The sequence below is a fragment of the Arachis duranensis genome, chromosome 9 (assembly GCF_000817695.3).
Source record: "Arachis duranensis cultivar V14167 chromosome 9, aradu.V14167.gnm2.J7QH, whole genome shotgun sequence".
NCBI lineage: Eukaryota > Viridiplantae > Streptophyta > Magnoliopsida > Fabales > Fabaceae > Arachis > Arachis duranensis.
The window spans coordinates 107,066,785-107,087,335 of NC_029780.3; the positions used below are offsets into that span (position 1 = coordinate 107,066,785).

The window sequence follows — 20,551 nt, forward strand, 5'->3', positions numbered from 1 at the left end:
TGTATATAATGGTAGTTAACACAAAAATAAACAACACTTTTAAAATTAGAATAAATATAAATAATTTTTATTTTTAACTCATATTAATATAAATACACATTAAAATAAATTAAATTATATATATTTATACACATAAATACATTCATAATTAATTATAGTATACCAATAACATTTTTATTTTAGATTACATGAAAATTAAATTTCCTGGTAAATTGGCTGCTGGAAGGAAAGTAGTGGGTACTGGAAACACACGTCACAATCAGAAATTTGATAAATAATTCTTGGTTAACCAACAGTATTTAGCAGCAACACAACTACCTTTGGCCATTCTGGTGGCTTTAATTGAACTCACCTGCAATTTCAAGCACACTTCAACTTCTTATATCCCCAATTCCCCATCTTCCACATTGCTTCAATTCATCCTCAAAATATGGCCACAATAATGTCTATGTCTTTCTCATCTCTTGATCTTTCCTCTTACTACCACCTCATCTTCACTCTCTTGGCCTTCCTTTTATCATGCCTCATTTTCTTACTCACTCACCGAACCAAATCCAAGAAACTCAACCTTCCTCCGGGTCCCGCCGGCTGGCCTATCGTCGGAAACCTCTTCCAATTCGCCCGCTCCGGCAAGCCCTTCTTTGACTACGTCAATGACCTCAAGTCAATCTACGGTCCAATCTTCACTCTTCAAATGGGGACAAGAACAATGATTATACTCACCGATGCCAAGCTCGTCCACGAAGCCATGATCCAGAAAGGCGCCATGTATGCGTCAAGGCCGCCGGAGAATCCTACCAGGACTATCTTCAGCTCTAACAAGTTCACCGTTAACGCCGCCGTTTACGGACCGGTTTGGAAGTCTCTGCGGCGGAACATGGTTCAGAACATGCTGAGCTCCACCAGGCTGAGGGAGTTCCGTACCGTGAGGGACAAGGCCATGGAGAAGCTCATCAACCGCCTCAGAACCGAAGCAGAGAACAACAATGGCGTTGTCTTCGTCCGCAAAGACGCGAGGTTCGCGACGTTCTGCATCCTCGTTGCAATGTGTTTTGGCCTCGACATGGAAGAACACAAGGTGGAGAAAATAGATCAAGTGATGAAGAACGTTCTCATAACTCTGAATCCAAGACTCGATGATTACCTTCCGATCCTGAGTCCTTTCTTCTCGAAACAGAGGAAAAGAGCGCTACAAGTTCGAAAGGAACAGGTGGATTTCATTGTACCGTTGATTGAACAGAGAAGAAAAGCTATAGAGAATCCAGGCTCCGACGAAATCGCAACAACGTTCTCATACCTTGACACACTGTTCGATCTGAAGGTTGAAGGGAGGAAATCTGGTCCTTCAAATGATGAATTGGTGTCCCTCTGCTCAGAGTTCCTGAACGGGGGAACGGACACGACGGCGACGGCGGTGGAATGGGGGATAGCGCAGCTGATTGCGAATCCGGAAGTCCAAGAAAAGCTTTACAGAGAGATAAAGGAATGTGTTGGGGAGAAGAGGGTGGATGAGAAGGACATAGAGAAGATGCTGTATTTGCATGCGGTGGTTAAGGAGCTTCTCAGGAAGCATCCTCCAACCCACTTTGTGCTAACACATGCTGTTACTCAGCCTACAACTTTGGGTGGATATCATATTCCCCTTTTTGCAAATGTTGAGGTCTACACCCCCGCCATCGGTCAGTAATTAACATTCATTTTCTTCAACACTTTTTTGGATTTGTGTAAAAAAATATTAATGTTAGCTAATGATTGGTTAAAAATAATAAAATTTGATGGCATTTTAGCACTCCTCATAAAAATATAAAAAATGTATAGAAAAAATAAGAAAAATATTGGTTTACAAAAATTGATTTTTAAACTTTTTCTTATTAACAAATTACTTCAATTTTATGTGTGTATTTGTCTATACATCAAATATTATTATTAGTGATATTGTATGATCAGGTCATTTTGATAATTAAATTTAATTAAGTGGGTTTAATAACTTAAAGAATTAATAACAACAAATTTTAATTGAAGAAAAAAAAGAAGAAAGAGAGGGAGAAAAGCATAAAAAAAAGAAAAAAATTATTTAATTAAATTTAATTATAAAAATAATTTATTTACCTAATATTTTTTTATTAATATTATAAAATTGTTTTTCAAAGATATACTTCAAAAGTAATCAAACTTGTTCTTCAAATTTATTCTCTCTGTAAGAGCAGAGTGTATAAATGCTTCTTGAGTTTATATCCAGGAGCGAGTTAAGTTGAACTTTAGAAAAGAGTACAAAAAATAATTGGAATAGCATAGGTAGATAATAAAAATAATAAACAATGTGAACAATAGATATATCGGATATTTATTCACTAAGAGTGCGGATAATTATCCTAATATTAAGATTTAGGTGAATAATTTAGGGTGTATTGTGTTTTTATTTTATTGGACCAATTTTATAATTCATTGTTTATATTGTTTACAAAAGTTAGGAAAAGTCTAGGGGATCAGCAATTTTGTTGAATTTTGGCCAGCATGTAACCAGCAGAGGAAGGTGAGCCATTAGATGAAATCTCACACCAATCTCACACTATCAAATCATCATTGATGACTAATTGATGGCTAACAATTACAAAAATTGCTGGCCCCTAGCATTGCTCCAAAAGTTATATTCTACCTAGCAAAGTCCAAAATAATTTTATAAAAAAAAACTAAATAAAAATTTTGAAAAGAGTTAAACTGAACAATCATTATAAGAAAATGAAATTTGGGTGTCGTTGTCCAGGTTCTCGTCAAGGAGGCTTCATAACGTGTCTTAATTGTTACCCAGACATCCTTGCGTTGTTTGTGACTGCTCTTTCAAACTTATAATATTGTTCATTCTATCTATCATTCTGAAATGATCTAACATAATTTTTGAGAAAATTACTATAAAAATTTGATTAAGACATCAATAAATATTCATTAACGTTATTCATATTGTATTTGTGGGACATATATATAGGTGAGGACAGAAGGCTCTGGTCAAACCCTGAGAAGTTTGACCCAGATAGGTTCATCACAGGCGGTGAAGAAGCAGACATAACTGGAGTGACTGGAGTGAAGATGATGCCGTTCGGTGTTGGGAGAAGGATATGCCCTGGTTTGGCCATGGGGACAGTGCACATTCATCTCATGCTGGCTCGGATGGTTCAGGAGTTTCAATGGAGTGCTTATCCGCCTGGCAAGAACATCGATTTCTCTGGCAAGCTTGAGTTCACTGTGGTCATGAAAGAACCTCTAAGAGCAATCGTCAAGCCAAGACCTTAAACAACAACGATCTGTATACGATTCCTGATTCCTTATTTTTCTTGTACTCAGATAGCACTTGTGAGTTGGAATCGCATTTTATTTTATAATAAGGACCTAACGAATATACGGTGAGTATAAGAAAAATCAGTCTTTACGAAAACATTTCTTAAAAAAAAGTTATTATATCATTGTACAATTTTTGGTGGTTCTTCTTACATAGTGATATTGCTGTATTTTATTATTTATAGATATACCATGTTTGTGATGATTTATAAACATGCAGCTCCCTAAGCGTTGTATCCAATTGTTACAAACTTAAATTGGAGGAACTTTGGTTTGTGTGACTAATGAGTGTTTGTATTGAGGCAATTCAATTCAAGTTGTGGATTTCTCACCCCAGTCTCACTTGAGTCAATTTTCATTTATGGAATGCTTTTCTGTGGTACAAATTTGATGATGAAAACAAAGACAATGTACCCGTGTAGCCAATAAACCTTTTTTTTTATTTTGAATTTACGATACTTGCTTAAGTACAAAAGTAAACTGATCATTCGACTAACTCAAATTAGTTGTAGCCAATAAACTTTATTAGATTTAATAAGTAACTATAGTTTTAAAATGGATTAAAAACTGATATTTAGTGACAATCAATAATACGTACATTACATCTCAAAATTAATTAGAATCACATCCTCCCAAATATTTTAAATTAGTATAATTATGAAAATATATTAATGGTCTAATTAATTTTTAAAAGATAATTATTTTTTAAATTCGTTTTTAAAAAATTTTATTAATTAAATTAATCTTTTAAAAAATTATAAATTAATTATTTTTATCCTTCTTTTACTTTATTAATAATTTTCATTAAGAATTAATAATGTAATATATTAATTGAAAATATATATAATATCTAATATATCTAATTAAATATTGACTAAATATATTTATAAAAATTTATCAATTTAACTCAAAAAAAATTGAGATGAATTCATACACCGATATTCCAAGTGTTTAGAACAAAGAAGGGAAAATATGCAAAGAATAAATCTTGGTGTAGAGAGAAAAGGAAACTTTTGACCGAAGAAATTGTATTCTGTACAAAATATGAAATGTACAAAAGCAAAGCTTTTACTCTCTTCATTGCACACTTCCTCGGGAGTGATAACTAACCAAGACTAGTGCTGGCAAAGCAGGCTGGGCGCTTCAACTCGCACCGCCTAAATCAACACTATAAATAGAATAGATTGGCCCATTCCGTCAATTAAGGTAAGTTCATAATGTTAGTTCGTTCTGTTTTATAACGGATTAACGGACTAGTATGTTTGATTTTTTTCTAATAAAATTTATTAAAATTAATTAAAAAATAATAATTAAAAAATTAAATACAAATAAAAATAGTCAAATTATAATATAATTTTTTTAAGGCTCTTACAAAATCAAGAACCATTACTTATGTTTGGTAAGTCGGATACCGGATAGTTCGTGGAGGTCTCTAGAATGTGAGAGTGGGTTTCCGCCTGTTTCTGAGTCGTGGTACGAAAGATGGAGCAGCCGATTTTTCGAGTACTTCAAGTGGAGTGGAGGGTGTCACCTGCAAGCACACTCCAACGCTCCAGTCAGTAGAGTATATAGGTGATATGAGAGCTGAGAGTAAGCTGACGTACCTTGGGGGAAGGATAAGACCCTCCCCTTATATACCTTGTCAGTAGGGCAGGCCCCACAGAGAAAGGCCTCCTTCTAGAATAGTTCCTTTTCCACAGCTGTCATGCAGCTAGCACCAAGGGTGCGTGGGCGGGTCACCAACCAGACGGGGCACACGCGTTGACCCATCCAAGCGGGTCGAAAAATCTTCGGGCCAGATTGGCCGATGTGCCTAGCTGGGTTGAGCCGTAACAACTTACTAGTCTTGATTTTAGTTTGTTCACTATTCTCTACAAGCTCTATTTTTCAATTACGTAAACCCTAACCCAATATAATCTAACATATTAAATTGATAAATTTTATAAACATATTTATTTAGTGTCAAGTTAAACATATTAGGTATCATATATAGTTAATATTTTATATCATTAAATATTGACGAAAATTATTGAAGGTTGTGGTAGGCTTAGAGAAGGGGGGTTGAATCTATGCCTTCCTTTTAATTGCTGTTATTACCCTTTTGAAATACCTATGCAATTTTGATTCTGTTTGAACTCAGCAGCGAAAATTTATGAGACAATATATTTTTGTCTCATGAATATCAGAAAACAGAACTAAGCAGAGAAGAGAACAGCAAACACCAGCATGTATCCTGGTTCGGTTGCCTTGTGCTATGCAACCTACATCCAGTCTCCTCCACAATTATGGAGGAATTTCACTATAGTTAACAGAATTACATACACCAATTTCACACTCAAGTTCTATCCTAACTTGACATTGGCTATGCTAACTCCTAACTATTCACTCTTAGTGCTAACCCAACTAAGAAAGGGATACCAAACAGGTACAAGATACAAGACACTTTGCTAACCTAAAGAAATCAGAAAACAACTCTAGGCTTTTCTCTCAAGTGTATCTCTCAACCTTTTTCAACTCTTGGCTTTTTCTCAAGCTTTCTCACAATGCCTTTTCTCTCAAGAAATTACAGAAATATAAGCTTAGAAAAGTACATCACAATCAGTAAAACATGAAGGAGATTGACTTCATCTACAGCCTCTTTGCTATGTGCAAAACCAGATTCGCAAACCTCAGATGCAATTCTTCAGTGTTGGCCGAATGCTTCTTTGAAAGTAAGCATTATCCAAGTAGAGGAACTTCTTTTCAGAACACTTTTCTCACACTCTGGTTTTCTCTCATTGCTTTCTGAATGAACAGACAGTTTCTTTTATCTCCTTGCATGTTGCTTGGTTCTTCTTCCAAGATCAATACCTTGAGCCTTGAGCTTTACCAACCCACAAGCTCACTTTTTCTTCTCAAACATCAAAGTAGGATCTTTGCTTCTGACTTCTCCAACTTGACCGAAAGCCAGGAAGGACTAACCAAAATTGTCTTCCAATGGTCAACCAAATCTGAACCATAGAGATGCAACTTGGTCCCCAAGAATCTCTTGTGATCGTGGATTTGTAGCAGTGAAGAACAGAGATCAACTTTCCTTTGTATCCCATTTTGGATAGAGCAGAGAGTTGGGAAGAAGAGAAGAAGATCTTATGCATGTAAGAGGAAATGGGTTACCTTTAACCTAAGCTGGATTTGGTTTGGATTTTCTGATTAGACTCTTGCCTTTCAAGCTTAATCTCTCTTTCTTTCTTCTTCGGTGAGTAGCGTGTGGAAGAAGCTCTCTCTCTTTCTTCTGTGTTTCTCTGACCAAAGGGAAAAAGTGTACGTTGAGTTGGGGAAAGCAAGTGAGAGAGAATTGCTTGCTGAGTACAAATCGGGCTTGAGTATTGATATGGTTTGCTTGGCCCGTTTTGATTTTTCAGCTTTGATTCCTTTTGGGCTTTGTTTATTTCATTAACCCATTAGCCTTGCTTTATTTTCCATTCTATTTGGGCTGTAATTCATATTTTGGCCTCCAGTATTTTTATAAATAATGCCGAGTTGGGGGATACCGTGGGAAACCAAAAAAAAAATTAGTAATACGCAATTATGATTAATCACATTAATTATTTATTTGCCCAAAAATAATGTTTGTCATCACTAATTTATTTAGTTAATTTCTTAACTCAACAATTATTAATAACGTGATGAAAAAATTAATTTATAACTTTTGAAAAACTAATTTGATTGGTAAATTTTTTTAAAATCGAATTTGAAGAACAAATTATTTTTAAGAGACTAATTTGACTAATTTATAAACGAGTTAAACCAATTAAGAATCAGTAGCCAAACTAGTTTGGTTCTTACTCAAAACCATTTTGTTTCAAGTTGTGGCAAACTAAAGAACCGGCAAAAAACAAGTGAATCAAAGGAATTATGCCAAAATGACATCGTTTTAGACAAAAAAAAAAAAGCGAATATGCATGGCCATAGGGTGACAAACGCGTCGAAATTTGTCGGGCCGGTTCGCGTAACCCGTTAAAAAAAGCATGTTGGGTTAAAAATTTGAAACCGTCAAATTTAAAAAGTCCGCCTAACATACACCGTCTAATCTTGTGGGCTTTGGCGGGACGGGATAGGCTTTTCCGTCGGGTCAGACATTTTTTTTGTTAGGGTCATTTTTTTTACAAATTTCTATGATATTATTGATCTACAAAAAAATGAAAATGATAATTGAATGTGTTCTAAGTTATATTTTGAATTATGTTTATGTTTGATTGATTATAAACTTAAAGATGTTTAATTATATGTTTTGAATAATATTTGTTTTGCTTTGGACAATATTAGTTTTATTATTTTGTTTCAAAAAATTTGTTTATAATTATGTTTATTACATATTTATAATTATAAAGATTTTAATATTTGTGAATTTAAAAATTATAATTTTTTTATATTTTAAAAAATTATAAATTTATTGAAATAGTTAAAAAATTATATATATTGTTTAATATTTAATCATTAAAAAAATAGATTTGACAAATTTGGCGTGCCAATCCACTAGTCCGCTGTTAGGCAAAGTAGAGGAAGGACTCAAAATCGCTTCACTAAACAGAATGGAGCGGACTAATCCACCATATAACAGACTTTTAGTGAAACGAAATAGAACGGAACAGACTTTTTCGTTTGCCAACCCTAAATAGCAATATCTTAATATCCTTTCTTGGTTTCTCACTTTGTCCCTTTCAACCGCTTCTCCCCCTCAAGTTTGCTATCGTTTTGGTTATCGCAGCCATCGTTCTCTCGTCCTGCTTCCGATGATTGTCTCCTTCCCATCTTGCCTTTCAATCGTCGTCTTCATCGCCTCTCATCATTTTTAATTTATCGTTGTTACTTCATTGCCTCTCTCTTGTTCTTTTGGACGAAAGTCTCTTGTCCTTCTTTTATCCCTTTATTGTTGTTGAGTTTTTTGTTGTTATAGTTGTATGGATTTAGATGTTTAGTTGTTAATAACCCAATTTGTAATTACTTATTCTGTTGTTCGATTAAGCTTGTTATTGCTGCTATTGTACACTTACTAAATTGTAATGGTTAGTGTTGTCATGCATGATTCAATGAATTAATTGTTAATTGAGTTGTCAATTAATATACTAAAAACTTTTAGAAAAATGTATTTTTTTTACATTATTTAAATTCATAATTAGAAAATATGATTTTTTATTAACATATTCATGTTTACTTTTTCTGGCCAAAATTTATATTAGATTCCAAAATTTTGATTGTTTATTGCAAAATTTAGTGTAATTTAATTTTATAGATTTCATAAGAAAAACTTTAGCTATGTATAAATTTTTTTAACATTTAATTAAGATATAATGATTTTAAAATAAAACGTGTTAAACGACTAACACAATTACATATTATGTAGTTTTAATTGAAATTATTATAAATTAACATAATCTATATATAATTTGGTTCATTTATTTTTAAGGTATTATTTGTTAAATTATTTAATGAACAAAAAAATCTTCATGTTTTGATCGATGACAGGGTTTACATCTAGTTTTTAATGGTTTCTGGCTTTGTGCTGTACACTTACTTTTTTTGTTAGTTGGAGGAGCAGGGCAATTCGCCATTGGTAACACTTACCAATTACCATCCATTTAATGCTCCCAAACATAGAACAAACATCTTCATTATGTCATGTGTATGGACCACTTTCTCTCCTAACTTTGGCAGCATTTACAATTTCCTCTCAATGATGTTAATAACTTTCAAATTTTTGCATCTTAAGATTTTGTTATACTTTCTCATTAAGACATTAATGTGAAAAGTATTTGGGAAGACCGACTTTATATATATTTTTTAATTATTATTATTATAAAAGTTTCTTTAATAAATAATTTATAAAATTTTTGTAAGTGATTATTTGACTTAGTTTTGGGGCATGATGCACAATCACTACTATTCACTAAGAAGTTAGGCTAAGGAATAATATTTTTTTTAAAGAGTAAAGACTAAATTCAATTTTTGTTCATTTTATGAAGGATAAAATATTTTTTGTCCTAAAAAAAAAGATATTTCGTCTCTTAATCTTTTTATTTTAGGACAATATGATTCTTTTATTAAAAAATTCATTAAATAAGAACGAAAATTATTTTTGTGGGAGTTTTATTTATAATTTGTGAGATTTTAAACTCTACAAAATTCTTTTCAATAATATAATCAATTATGATCACTACTACTATCACCTTCTTCATCCTCGTTATTATGACTTCTATCTTTACTATTTTTACTGTCTAATATTTTATTACCATTGTTATCTCCTTTACTGTCATAATCGATCACCAATACAAATATCATCAATATTAATATTATCTTATTTCATTTTTTGTTCGATATTATTTTTTCTTTAAAAGATCTTCGTATTGCAATTACTTTTTTTTTGCGACAGTCTTTCTCCACTTAACCACCACTGATAAAAAAAATTTTTAAAAATAAACTTATTAATAATTTGTAAAAGTTTAAAACTCCACAAATTATAAATAAAATCTTCACAAAACTAATTTTTGTTACTATTTAATAAATTTTTTAATAGAAAAATTATATTATCTTAAAATGAAAAAGTTAAGCATCAAAGTGTACCTTTTATTTTTAAACAAGGAGCGCATTGTCTTTTTTCTTCTTATAACAGCTCCAACGCCTCCAAATGTAAATTAGCTATGTTAGAAAAACAACACTATAACAATTAATTTTAGCCTATTAAAATTTTGTATGCATGTTTAGCTGTTTACAAACTATCAATTTTGAATTTCTGTTTATATATTAACTATTTTAACATATAACTTTTAAGCTAATAATGAAAACCGAGGCATCTCATCCAACATTAAGTCACAAACTTATCAATTAAAGTCGTTACTACTACTTTCTAAGAAACTATATGCAAACCGTACGTTTTAGAGATTCTCTATATTGGTTTTGATCTATCTTGTGTAGAATTTCAGCAAGACAAGAAAACTTTATGAATTGGACAATTATGAAATTAAGTAATGCAGTCATGAATGAAATATTCGACTAATCTTATATGAAAATGAAAGAACTAATAACTACAAAAGATGTATTTTTTTCCATACAAAGTGCTATTTTGATTGAAGCATAAAATGCAATCGTGAACGAATTAACTAATAGAAAATACTTGTATTCTAAGAAAGTATCGTCTCTGGTAGATATATATACAGTAAATTGGGAATAAATGCTCTTAATTTTTAGTTTTACTTAATAAGATACTGTGATATTATATATTTTAAAATAAGATAAAAAAATATGAAAATATTAAAAGAATTAAAAATTATACTCTACTGATTTACTCTCTCAATTACAAAGATCAATTCCCAAATAAATTATATACGATAAATTTGCTAGTCTTGACTAAACATTGTCCGAGAAAAAGAAATAAACAAAATGAGATGAAACATTAATTTGAACAAAACCAAAAGTTGCTGAAAATTTTGAGTATGTAATCTGTGTGGAAGATAAAATTAGAGTTTTATTGAGGCACGGCTTTGGAATTTGAGAGGCTCATGGAGACTTAAGAAATTTGTGTCGGAGCAAGTTTCATATTTTGTTTTATCTCTGTCCCTCGATCTTATTCTGTGAATACGGAACGTTTCTCCTTCTTTCTCCAAAATCGCCATTTCTACGTTTCTTGTTGGCCTGTAACATGTTGTAACTTTAGGTTAAGGTTCCCAACCACAAGAAATTACATCATGCAATGTAGTTGATTCACTTTGTTTTCTTCCCCGCCATTGTTCGCTGGTCTTCAAAACCTCCCCCCACCCTTCCTTGAAATCATTCACACTCCTCATGAGTAAAAAGTAAAATTCGTCCTTAGAAAATTATTACTTCTTTAAATTAGTCTTTGAATTTTGTTTAGTAGAATTTGTCTTTAAATTTTTTTTTTTATACTCACATTAGTCCTTCTTCCTTTGCTTATAAAGTTAGAATGTGCTAATATAACATATTTAAGTAATGTCACAACACGCACCTATAATTAATTGCTAATATGATAAATTTATAAAATTAACTCAAATCATATTTAAATTGAGAGAATTTTAATACTTCACTTTTTAATTTGAAATTAATTTGATCTAATTGCGTAAACTTGTCATGTTAATATCTAATTAAAACTATCATAGATATAAGGATTTTTTTCGAATATAAAATAAAAAAATTAATTAATTCCTGAAATAAGATTTCTGAACTTTATTTTTCGAAATACGATTTTTTTTTGTAATTAAGGCAAATTCGTCGCACCCCCGACGAACTCTATGCTACGTTTCCAAAATAAAAGGATGTCTGTTGGAGAGCGGAACAAAGAGCCACAATTTCATTGTCCACTTTCGTTTTTATTATTGACATTTTTTCTCTACAATGTCAAGGAATCCATTGTTATCTATTCATTACGATGGTGAAATAGTGTATGATAAAAAATGTTCTATCATTTTTAGATCAGGGCAACTGATAATTACCTATATGACATCGGAAGTCAACAGTCTAGCAGTGTTGAAGAATCTGATATTGCATTCCGTCGGACAACAAAAGGCAAAAAGGAAAAAAATTTACTACAGATATCCAACCGAACTAGATGGGAGTTTGTTTTATAAAAGGTATATTACATTTGTCTTCTCTCTGTTGCTAGTATATTTATTAGACCACGATTGTGAGAAATATTTGTATTGTTTTGAATTAGGTATCGTTTACGCGACGACGAGGACGTACGGATTATAAGGTCGTGGCACAACCGATGGACAAATGTTCATCTGCTGGAATTATTCATATTTTTCAATGAGTTGGGTGGTCGAGGATCATCTACAGATACTGTCGATGATAGCCTGTTGAGTGGAGCTGTTAGACGAACTACCAGAAGGACGATGGTAGATCTAAATATGCCACTTGAAGGTAGTCAAGAGGGGTCTAATGTTGAAGTTCGTAATATTGACTTAATGGACGACGGTGTTGAAAGTCATGAGGATTTTATTATTAGGGATCTGATGATAGCTCAGTATGAAGTTAACCCTGATGATGGAGACGATGCTGATGAAGAATTACCCGAAATTCCTGATGATGGTGACAAGAAAGAAGAGATGAACTATTATAGTGACACCCAAATCGCTTTGACACAGCCTGCCATTTCTTGACCATATGACTGGCCGGATCATTTCACGAGGTTGAATCTTGATGCAATGACTTCTAATTGGTCGTTTACCCAGGGAGACCCCAAAGAGGATCCAAGCAATGAGTTTGAGGTTGGACAACAATTTAATAACAAGAAAGAAGTCATGTTGGCAGTTAAGCAGTACAGCATTAGGAGGGCTGCGGAGTACAAAATAGTAGAGAGTGACCATTTGGGGTATAATACACAATGTATCCAATTCGGACCCGGTTGTAATTGGAGTATACTCATATCATATCGCCGAAAGCAAGAAAAGTTGGAGGTTAGGAGATACACTGGTCCTCATACTTGTATGCACACATCGATGGGGCAAGACTATCGTAGGTTAGATTCGAAGGTGATTGTGCAACATATTTTCACGATGGTCAAAGCCGATCCAACTATCAGCATCAGGGTTCTGCAAGAAGGTGTGGAGAATCACTTTGGTTACAAGGCATCATATAGAAAGTTTTGGCTTACAAAACAGAGAGTCATTGCTAGAATATATGGCGATTGGGAGGAGTCATACAACGAGCTTCCTCATTGGTTATTCGCTATGCAGATATACTTGCTTAGTAAGATTTATTTCATTATGGTTATTCGCTACTAAACAATTTAAACATGTATAAATAGCTAACTGAAAATGTGCCTTTAGGTACTTGGGTGCAACTAGTGACACAGTTTTGGCCTGGTTCCGCCGACACTGTCATGTTGCATCACGTTTTTTGGACGTTTCCACTGTGTGTTGAGGCTTTCAAGCATTGTAAGCCACTTATCTCCACTGATGGCACCCACTTATATGGTAAATACGGTTGGACCTTGCTGATGGCCATAGCCCGAGACGGCAACGCAAACATTTTGCCTATTGCATTTACTATTGTCGAGGTTGAGACGAAGGAGGCTTGGTCGTTCTTTCTTTTATATCAGCGGCAGCATGTGACACCACAATCCGGGGTCTTAGTGATTTTAGACAAACACAAATACATTGATGGTGAACTGAACGCGGAAGAAAGTTTATGGAAACCACCTTATGCCTTCCAGGAGTTTTGTACAAAACACTTTGTAGCTAACTTCATAACTCACTTTAAGAACAAAGACTTGAAGAAGGTTCTGATTAACGCAGCGTATTCGAAGTCGCAGCGTGAGTTCGCTTATTATTTTGGCCGGCTGAGGGACAAAAATGTAGCAATCACAAACTGGCTTGAAGAAATGCCTCAGTCACAGTTGGCACAGTATGCTGATGAGTCCAGGCCTCCGAGTGATGTGATCCAGAGGGTCTCAGGGACAAGTAGTCTCTGCGTACGGGTCCTGAAAGAGACCCAACCGTCTGGCTAGCATCCTCGGCCTGGTGAGCTGGCGAGCTAACGGAGTCTCTGTTGCGGTGAACCTCGTCACCAACTTGCCTCCCTCGGCCTGCACCGCGTCTACCTCTCCCTCTGGCTCTCCCCCACCCTACCTCTCCCTCCTCCGGCATTTGGCCTCATCTCTGAAAGGTGACCATCATCCGGCTGATATAGATCTGGAGCAAGTGGATGGTGAATGGGCAGGTCCTCTAGCACAACTCCAGCCGCCACCAGGTGCTGGTCACCTAAATCGAACAACTCCGTGTCTGCCCACTTCAGGTACCGAGTCATATATGGGAGGGAAGGACACATGTCTATATGATGGTGTATATATAGACGATGGTTGGCTCAAGCATCCCACAACTCATGCCAGCCACCAATTAGCTGCGGAAACCACTCGCCTCGCCCAAACCGACCATCCAGCCTGTACATCTCGTCAATGTTCAGTGGCATGGTCGGAATGTGCTGTAGGCCACCGAACTGACGTACCTCCTGGCCCACCTGATGCCACTCGGCAATAGCGAAGCAAAGCAGTAGACAGACAATCGCCGCTCGGCCTCGGCCTCTGCTATCGCCAGTGGAACTAAAGCAATCAGCCGTGGGTTAGCATACGGCGTCCACTCAACCTGTTCACAAAACACAAATAAATAATAGCATTCAAATTTCAAATGCAATAGGTATTAAATTAAAATAAATTTGTAATACTTAAATATTTATCACCTACATTCAGCATCCCAATTCCGTTCAGGGTACGACTGTAATGCCTAAGTCTGTTCTCGTCTTTGGCATTGTCCAGCCAGTACTGAACCCACCTACAATGCCAACCACAATTTCACATTATCGCTCAATTTTATTAACTAATTAATAATTTAATGAAGGGTTTTTACAAGTATTTATAATACCTCTCGACCAGGGAAAACCGACGAGTATCAAAGCCATCGGGTCGTAGTGGCGGAATATGGTGATAGGCCTAGGATAGTAGCAAGCTAATGCACCCAGCCAAATTGCACTGACCATGCTCCGTGGCACGGCACATCTGGCGGTACAGCCATGCCAACATAGTCGAGCCCCATGATAATCGGCCATACATCTCAAGGTCCTCTAGTAGGGGGATCCACCTGATATGCACCCGAGAGTCAGATGCATCTAGGAATAGGATATCCCCTATCAACTGCATGATGTACCCTCTCGTGTACCTCAACAGGCACTCCTCTGTGGCGTCCTGCTTCAGCTCTTTGCAAACCGTGTTATGGAACCAAGTGAGCTTCACAGTCTATTTGGTCTGTGACTGTCTGCCCTCTGGGTCAGGAACAACACCCAAAATCTGCTCACATAACTCCTCAATGATCCGTCCTTGATGGTGCTACTCCCACCCACCTATGCATCCACTCACAGATCACCGTCGATTTTGAGTCTCAGCTGATAGGCCACGTCTTGCAGGGTGATAGTCATCTCCCCGCATGGTATATGAAACGTGTCAGACTCAGGCCTCCACCTCTCTATCAACGCTGAGGCAAGTGGCCAGTCGTGCTCGAATTCAACCATATAGGCCACATACTCAAACGCGACTCGTCTAAGATATGACCTAATCTACTCTGGCGGCCGTGTCATCAAATTCCACCTGGTGTGCAAGATCTGAGACGCCTACCAAACAGAAACAAAAAATTAAAAAAAACAGGGACGATAAACACATAAAATAACAAGTTCACTATTTATTAATTACAATAAAATAAACAACAGTGAAAAAATTGTACCACTCGATCAAGCCTGCTAGCAATATGCTCAGCCTCATCCAATCTATATATCGTATTCTCGTAGCTCAATAATTGATGCTCCATCTAAACACACTCTAGTAAAATAAAATCACATACACTGAACTCAGTTCTTTTTACGTTAACTAAATTATTAAAAAATATATTTGAATCTATAATTGCTTCTAAACTTACTGATTTAAATTGAACTCAACTACATGACGCCGCCAACTAACACCCTAAACAACCCTAATTAATAACTAATTGAACCCTAAATTTTACTAATTATATTTCTTTCTAATCTAACTTAACCTAATTAATTATTCCACTAATTACATTTTAATTCACAACTTAAACTAATTATTCTGACTAAACTAACTAACAATTTACTTTGTTATACTAATTAACATGTTATAGACAATAAATAGCAAATGTACTTAAAAATAATAACATAAAAAATCTAACTAACATGTAAACAATAAATCTGTAACTCTAATTAACATGCAACCTCTAACTAGTAACTTTATCTAACATGTAAACAGTAACTCTAACTAAGCTAAAAAAAAGTAACTCTAACTAATATAGTATTTACTGACCTGAAATTGAGAATGTCGTCCACAATAAACTTCGTAGACGTCGAAAAGACAGCAAGGAGGAACAGAATAAATTTGGAGGAGAGATTGAAAAAGAAAGGGACAAATGAAACTGCCCCACCATATTTAAATAGTTTGCCGAACTCACTCTAGAATTCGTTGGGGTGTGACGAACTTGCCTTAATTATAAAAAAAAAATCGTATTTCAAAAAATAAAGTTCAAAAATCTTGTTTCAGGAATTAATTAATTTTTTTATTTTATATTAGAAAAAAAATCTTAGATATAATGTATAGTGTCACTTAATGTGTCACATGTAAATTTTGACTTTATTAACAATAAAAGTAACAAAAAAAATTAATGTGACTAATTTAAAATTTTTAAAAAACGAATTTAATTTGAAAAATATTTCAAAAACTAATTTAAAAAAAAATGATCTCTCAAAAAGAATTTGACAATTTCCTCTCCTATTCACATATATGGAACTTACACTCCAACTTACGAAGTTCGAACAATGACAATATACACTCATGTCCTTTGATTTTTCTCATATTATCAAGATTGGCTCTGCGGTAAAAAACTTTTGATAACCATCCTTGTATTAGTCATAAGCACCATTAAGATATAACTAGAAATTTTAATCAGTGTTTCAACTGTGTCAGGTGTCAGTGTGTCACTCCCTTATTTGTCGGTCAATTACAGTTTTGGCCTTCTAAGAATATTAACAATTATTCATCTTTTTGTTTCTATTTTAGAAACATTATGAATAATGTAAATTAGTGGATATAAATGTTTCTGTAGAATTTCAACACATTTTTTGCAATCATTTTTGTAATCAGCATCACAAATAGAACGGATAAACTCTAAAACTCTAACTAAAGGAGATTATTAGTAGGAGACACACTCTCCAGACAAAAGGCTATTTGTAAATTCATATAAGATCTCATACACACTCTGACTAAACTGGCTTACAAAGTCTCCCAACAATGACTGAATGGAAAAGTAGTCATTGTCATTGGGACAAACAAAAGTTATGCCAAAGTTATTATTTTAAGGGACACACTTTAAATAAAGTAAATAAATACTATAGTACTATGTATGTACCATACTACCATAAGTCCTTTTTATGATTGGTGTCCAATGACCCCCAGCACTCTTAAAATGAGAGAAACGTCAGCAAGGATGCCTTGTTTGTTACTACATAAAACCAATCAGCATTCATATTCCCCACCCCCATCCCCCAACAAATAAATAAATAAATAAAAGAAAAATAAAAAATCATACTGAAAGTATATGCCAATGTCCAACCTAGAGAAACTATGATATCACTCACTCAATAGCAATATGAATTCAAAAACATGTAGACTTGTGGAGAGTTATTGTTTTTAGTAGCAATACTCTATTGCATATGGTTTCTCTGTCTAATTTATATGGTGTCACCTCAAAAGGTGAATGAAATTTCCATGTCACAGGTGGTGCAACAAATTAAAACAACTGGAGCCACAGTGATGATGAAAATATTTGGAAAGTGAAAACCATTTATATGAAGAAAGAAGGAAGCAGATTCCACCTATTAAGAGACAACTGGACCCAAGAAGTTATAAATAAAACAATCCAAAAGGTGGTCATTTTTCTTCAAATACTTACTTTAAATAAAGGGACCATATCTTTAAAAGGTGATCCTCATGTTGGTATCCCTTTCCCTCAATCTCAAGTATACAATGTCCGTGCCTTTTCTTAAGAAAGCAAGGCCCAACATTATTGCATATCCCTTCAAAATAATAATAATAATTGAACAAAAAACAGGGGTAAGATAGCTAGAACCTAGCTAGAATAACTGTGTGTTCCCAAAACAACAACATACATCAATGGCCAGAAGAGGCAAAGACACAGAGATATAGCTCCAATTTATCTTGAGCAATTTATGGTCTTACAACTAATTACAACATACATGCGTGCGCACATGCACACACAAGGATAGAGAGAAAGAGAGAGAGGAGAGGAAGAATAAATCTCAAACACTAGCTAGTGTTGAAGCTAAAGAACAGAACAAAGAGAGGAGAAAGTAAAAATGTAAACCCAGTGAGGGAAAACAAAACTCATGGCTACATATACACTAAGAGCAAAGCAGTCAACCATCCTTCAGCATGCAATGGAGTTTGACCCATATTCGGAAGATGACCTTTGCTCAATTTGTGATTTCAGAGTACCGCATCAAAAAGTGGATTTACATGAACCGGTCTCTAGAAGTTTGACGGGCTCTCTATATGCTTCTTCTCTTCATCTTTAACAAGATCGTCCGGAATAAGACAGGTGATGCTATCTGTAGCATCTGCTCCACCACCCTCGGATGGAAAACTGTCCTCTTGCATCACATTAGCCCCATGGTTGTCTGGGGTTCTCAATGGTAACCCATTATCACCCATCATACAGAGATAATGGGGGTTCTCAATGGATTCTGCGCTGCGATGAGGTCGTAAAGCAGAGCTGAATAAGGGTTGCATTAACCGCTTTCTCTCAGTAAATTCCCGCAATGATATTCGACAAACTGGACAAGTGGAATTCTGCTGCAGCCATAAGTCTATGCAGGTCACATGGAATGAGTGTCCACAGTAGGGAAGGATACGCAGAATATCTTCACCTTGGTACTCCGAGAGGCAGACTGTACACCTGCATATACAGATAAATTAAATATCTATAACCAGGAATAATGACTGAAGCCCTTTTTTCAGACATGACAAATTTCATCAGATGGCTGTTCATGTTGTGTATCCTTTAAGAATTAATGAAAAAAAATATATATATAAGGTGTAACCACCTTTACAACAATAATGTAAATTTCCAATATGGTGAACAAAGTTACCAGATTGGAATAATCTTTTAGCCCATAATTTAAGAGCTAGACACACAACAAGTACTTGATGATGCTAATAATTTTTCACTTATCTCCCATGCTTAAGTTACATTCACCTCTCATTATGAGATTAATGTATTTCTCTCCAACAAAGGGAAAGAAAACCAGTAAACGACTTGTGTGTGGTTGAAAAAGTAGGATAGTATAATGATAAATCTTCCTGTTTTTTTGAGGGTGGGGGAGGTTCATGAAGATAACCATAAAGTAATGTTCATAAAAAGTGAACCAAATAAACATAATTATGAACACGAGCAAAATTGAAATCTAAGAGTCCTGAAGTCTTTTGAAATGTCATGAAACAGAAGGTTACAAATGATAAGCAACAATTGAAGTACTGAACAAACTTGTAACACTATGCAGACTCAGCAAAGTCGTGAAGGCACCATCTATTACACAGTTTAATTAACTAGTTCAAACATTTATGCTTTTAGCAGATAGCTGTTGGTTTAGCTAAATTTGAGATGCAGGCACTACTAAATTTGTACAACAGATAGTGGTTTTCTTACCTAGTTGACTTAATGATAGATACTGCGGTCTAAGAAAATGCAAAACGAGTGGAGAAGGATCACTTATAAACAAAAGAGAATACAAACTGCGCAAATTACAGGGGATTAAGCTAACATGAGTCATGACATGAAACTACAACAATAGATGGACTAACAATGGCAGCAACTAAGCCTTGTGGTCAACTATGTAGATCAAACGACACCAAAGTACCCTCTGATCATAAAACATATCCATCTTTAAACTACTTATATTTTAACCTTTCGATCCAAAAGTTTTCATAGGTTTCGCTACCTTTAACTACAGAACTTTCCCCATTTGATCCACTCTTCCTATCTAGAGCCTTAACAAGCCTTCTCCGAACATGATAAGTAATTTACAGAAACAGATAGATGAACATACTGAGAATTTTCTTCAGCCGAAAAGAACTTGTCACTGAACTTCTTTGTTGGAAATTTAGCTACAGCTGTGCGTTCAAGACCATGCCAACCCCGTTCCATCTAAACACATGAAAATGTCCAATTGCTAATAATAAACACAATGCAAATAAAACTAACCATACACAGTGCTTCTGAAAACTCAACTACAATAATTCACATAGCTAAGCAAATCCGAACAAATCAAAATAAGATTAACCTTATCTTATTTGATTTCAATTTCTTCCAATAAATGATATTCAAAAGTGAACAAAACTAAGAGTAAGAGAATGTTCATCACCATGCTAAGATTGGATCTGGAAGCAATGGGAAAGGATCTCCTTGAAGCATTCAAGTGGATTCGAGCACAGACAAGCCTCGTGCACACGAACACAATGAACATGGTGCTCACCGCAAACCCAATCACAGTCATCACCAAGTTGAGCCCAGAAGAAATCATCGCGATCAAAGTTAAAAAAAAAAAATCAAAACTTTTCACTCCCCAATTCGAGAAACGCAGCCCTGAAAATCAG

General features: G+C 34.7%; 3 protein-coding genes across 3 annotated transcripts; 2 read left to right on the top strand and 1 right to left on the bottom strand.

Annotated features, from left to right (window-relative positions):
- Positions 1–321: 321 nt before the first annotated feature.
- Positions 322–3,664, top strand: LOC107466788 (cytochrome P450 77A3). Its single transcript, XM_016085793.3, has 2 exons — positions 322–1,679; positions 2,984–3,664. Exons 1-2 carry the CDS (start codon positions 431–433, stop codon positions 3,286–3,288), a joined length of 1,554 nt encoding a protein of 517 aa, XP_015941279.1. The 5' UTR covers positions 322–430; the 3' UTR covers positions 3,289–3,664.
- An 8,866-nt stretch (positions 3,665–12,530) lies between these two features.
- On the top strand, positions 12,531–13,834 carry LOC107466771 (uncharacterized). The gene is made up of 2 exons (XM_016085770.1): positions 12,531–13,074; positions 13,155–13,834. Exons 1-2 carry the CDS (start codon positions 12,531–12,533, stop codon positions 13,832–13,834), a joined length of 1,224 nt encoding a protein of 407 aa, XP_015941256.1.
- A 4,164-nt stretch (positions 13,835–17,998) lies between these two features.
- Positions 17,999–20,551, bottom strand: LOC107466789 (RING-H2 finger protein ATL8; the record flags this gene model as incomplete). The annotated part of the gene is given in 3 exon segments (XM_021131087.2): positions 17,999–18,854; positions 20,005–20,102; positions 20,320–20,551. Coding segments are annotated over 3 exon segments (684 nt in total). The 3' UTR covers positions 17,999–18,427.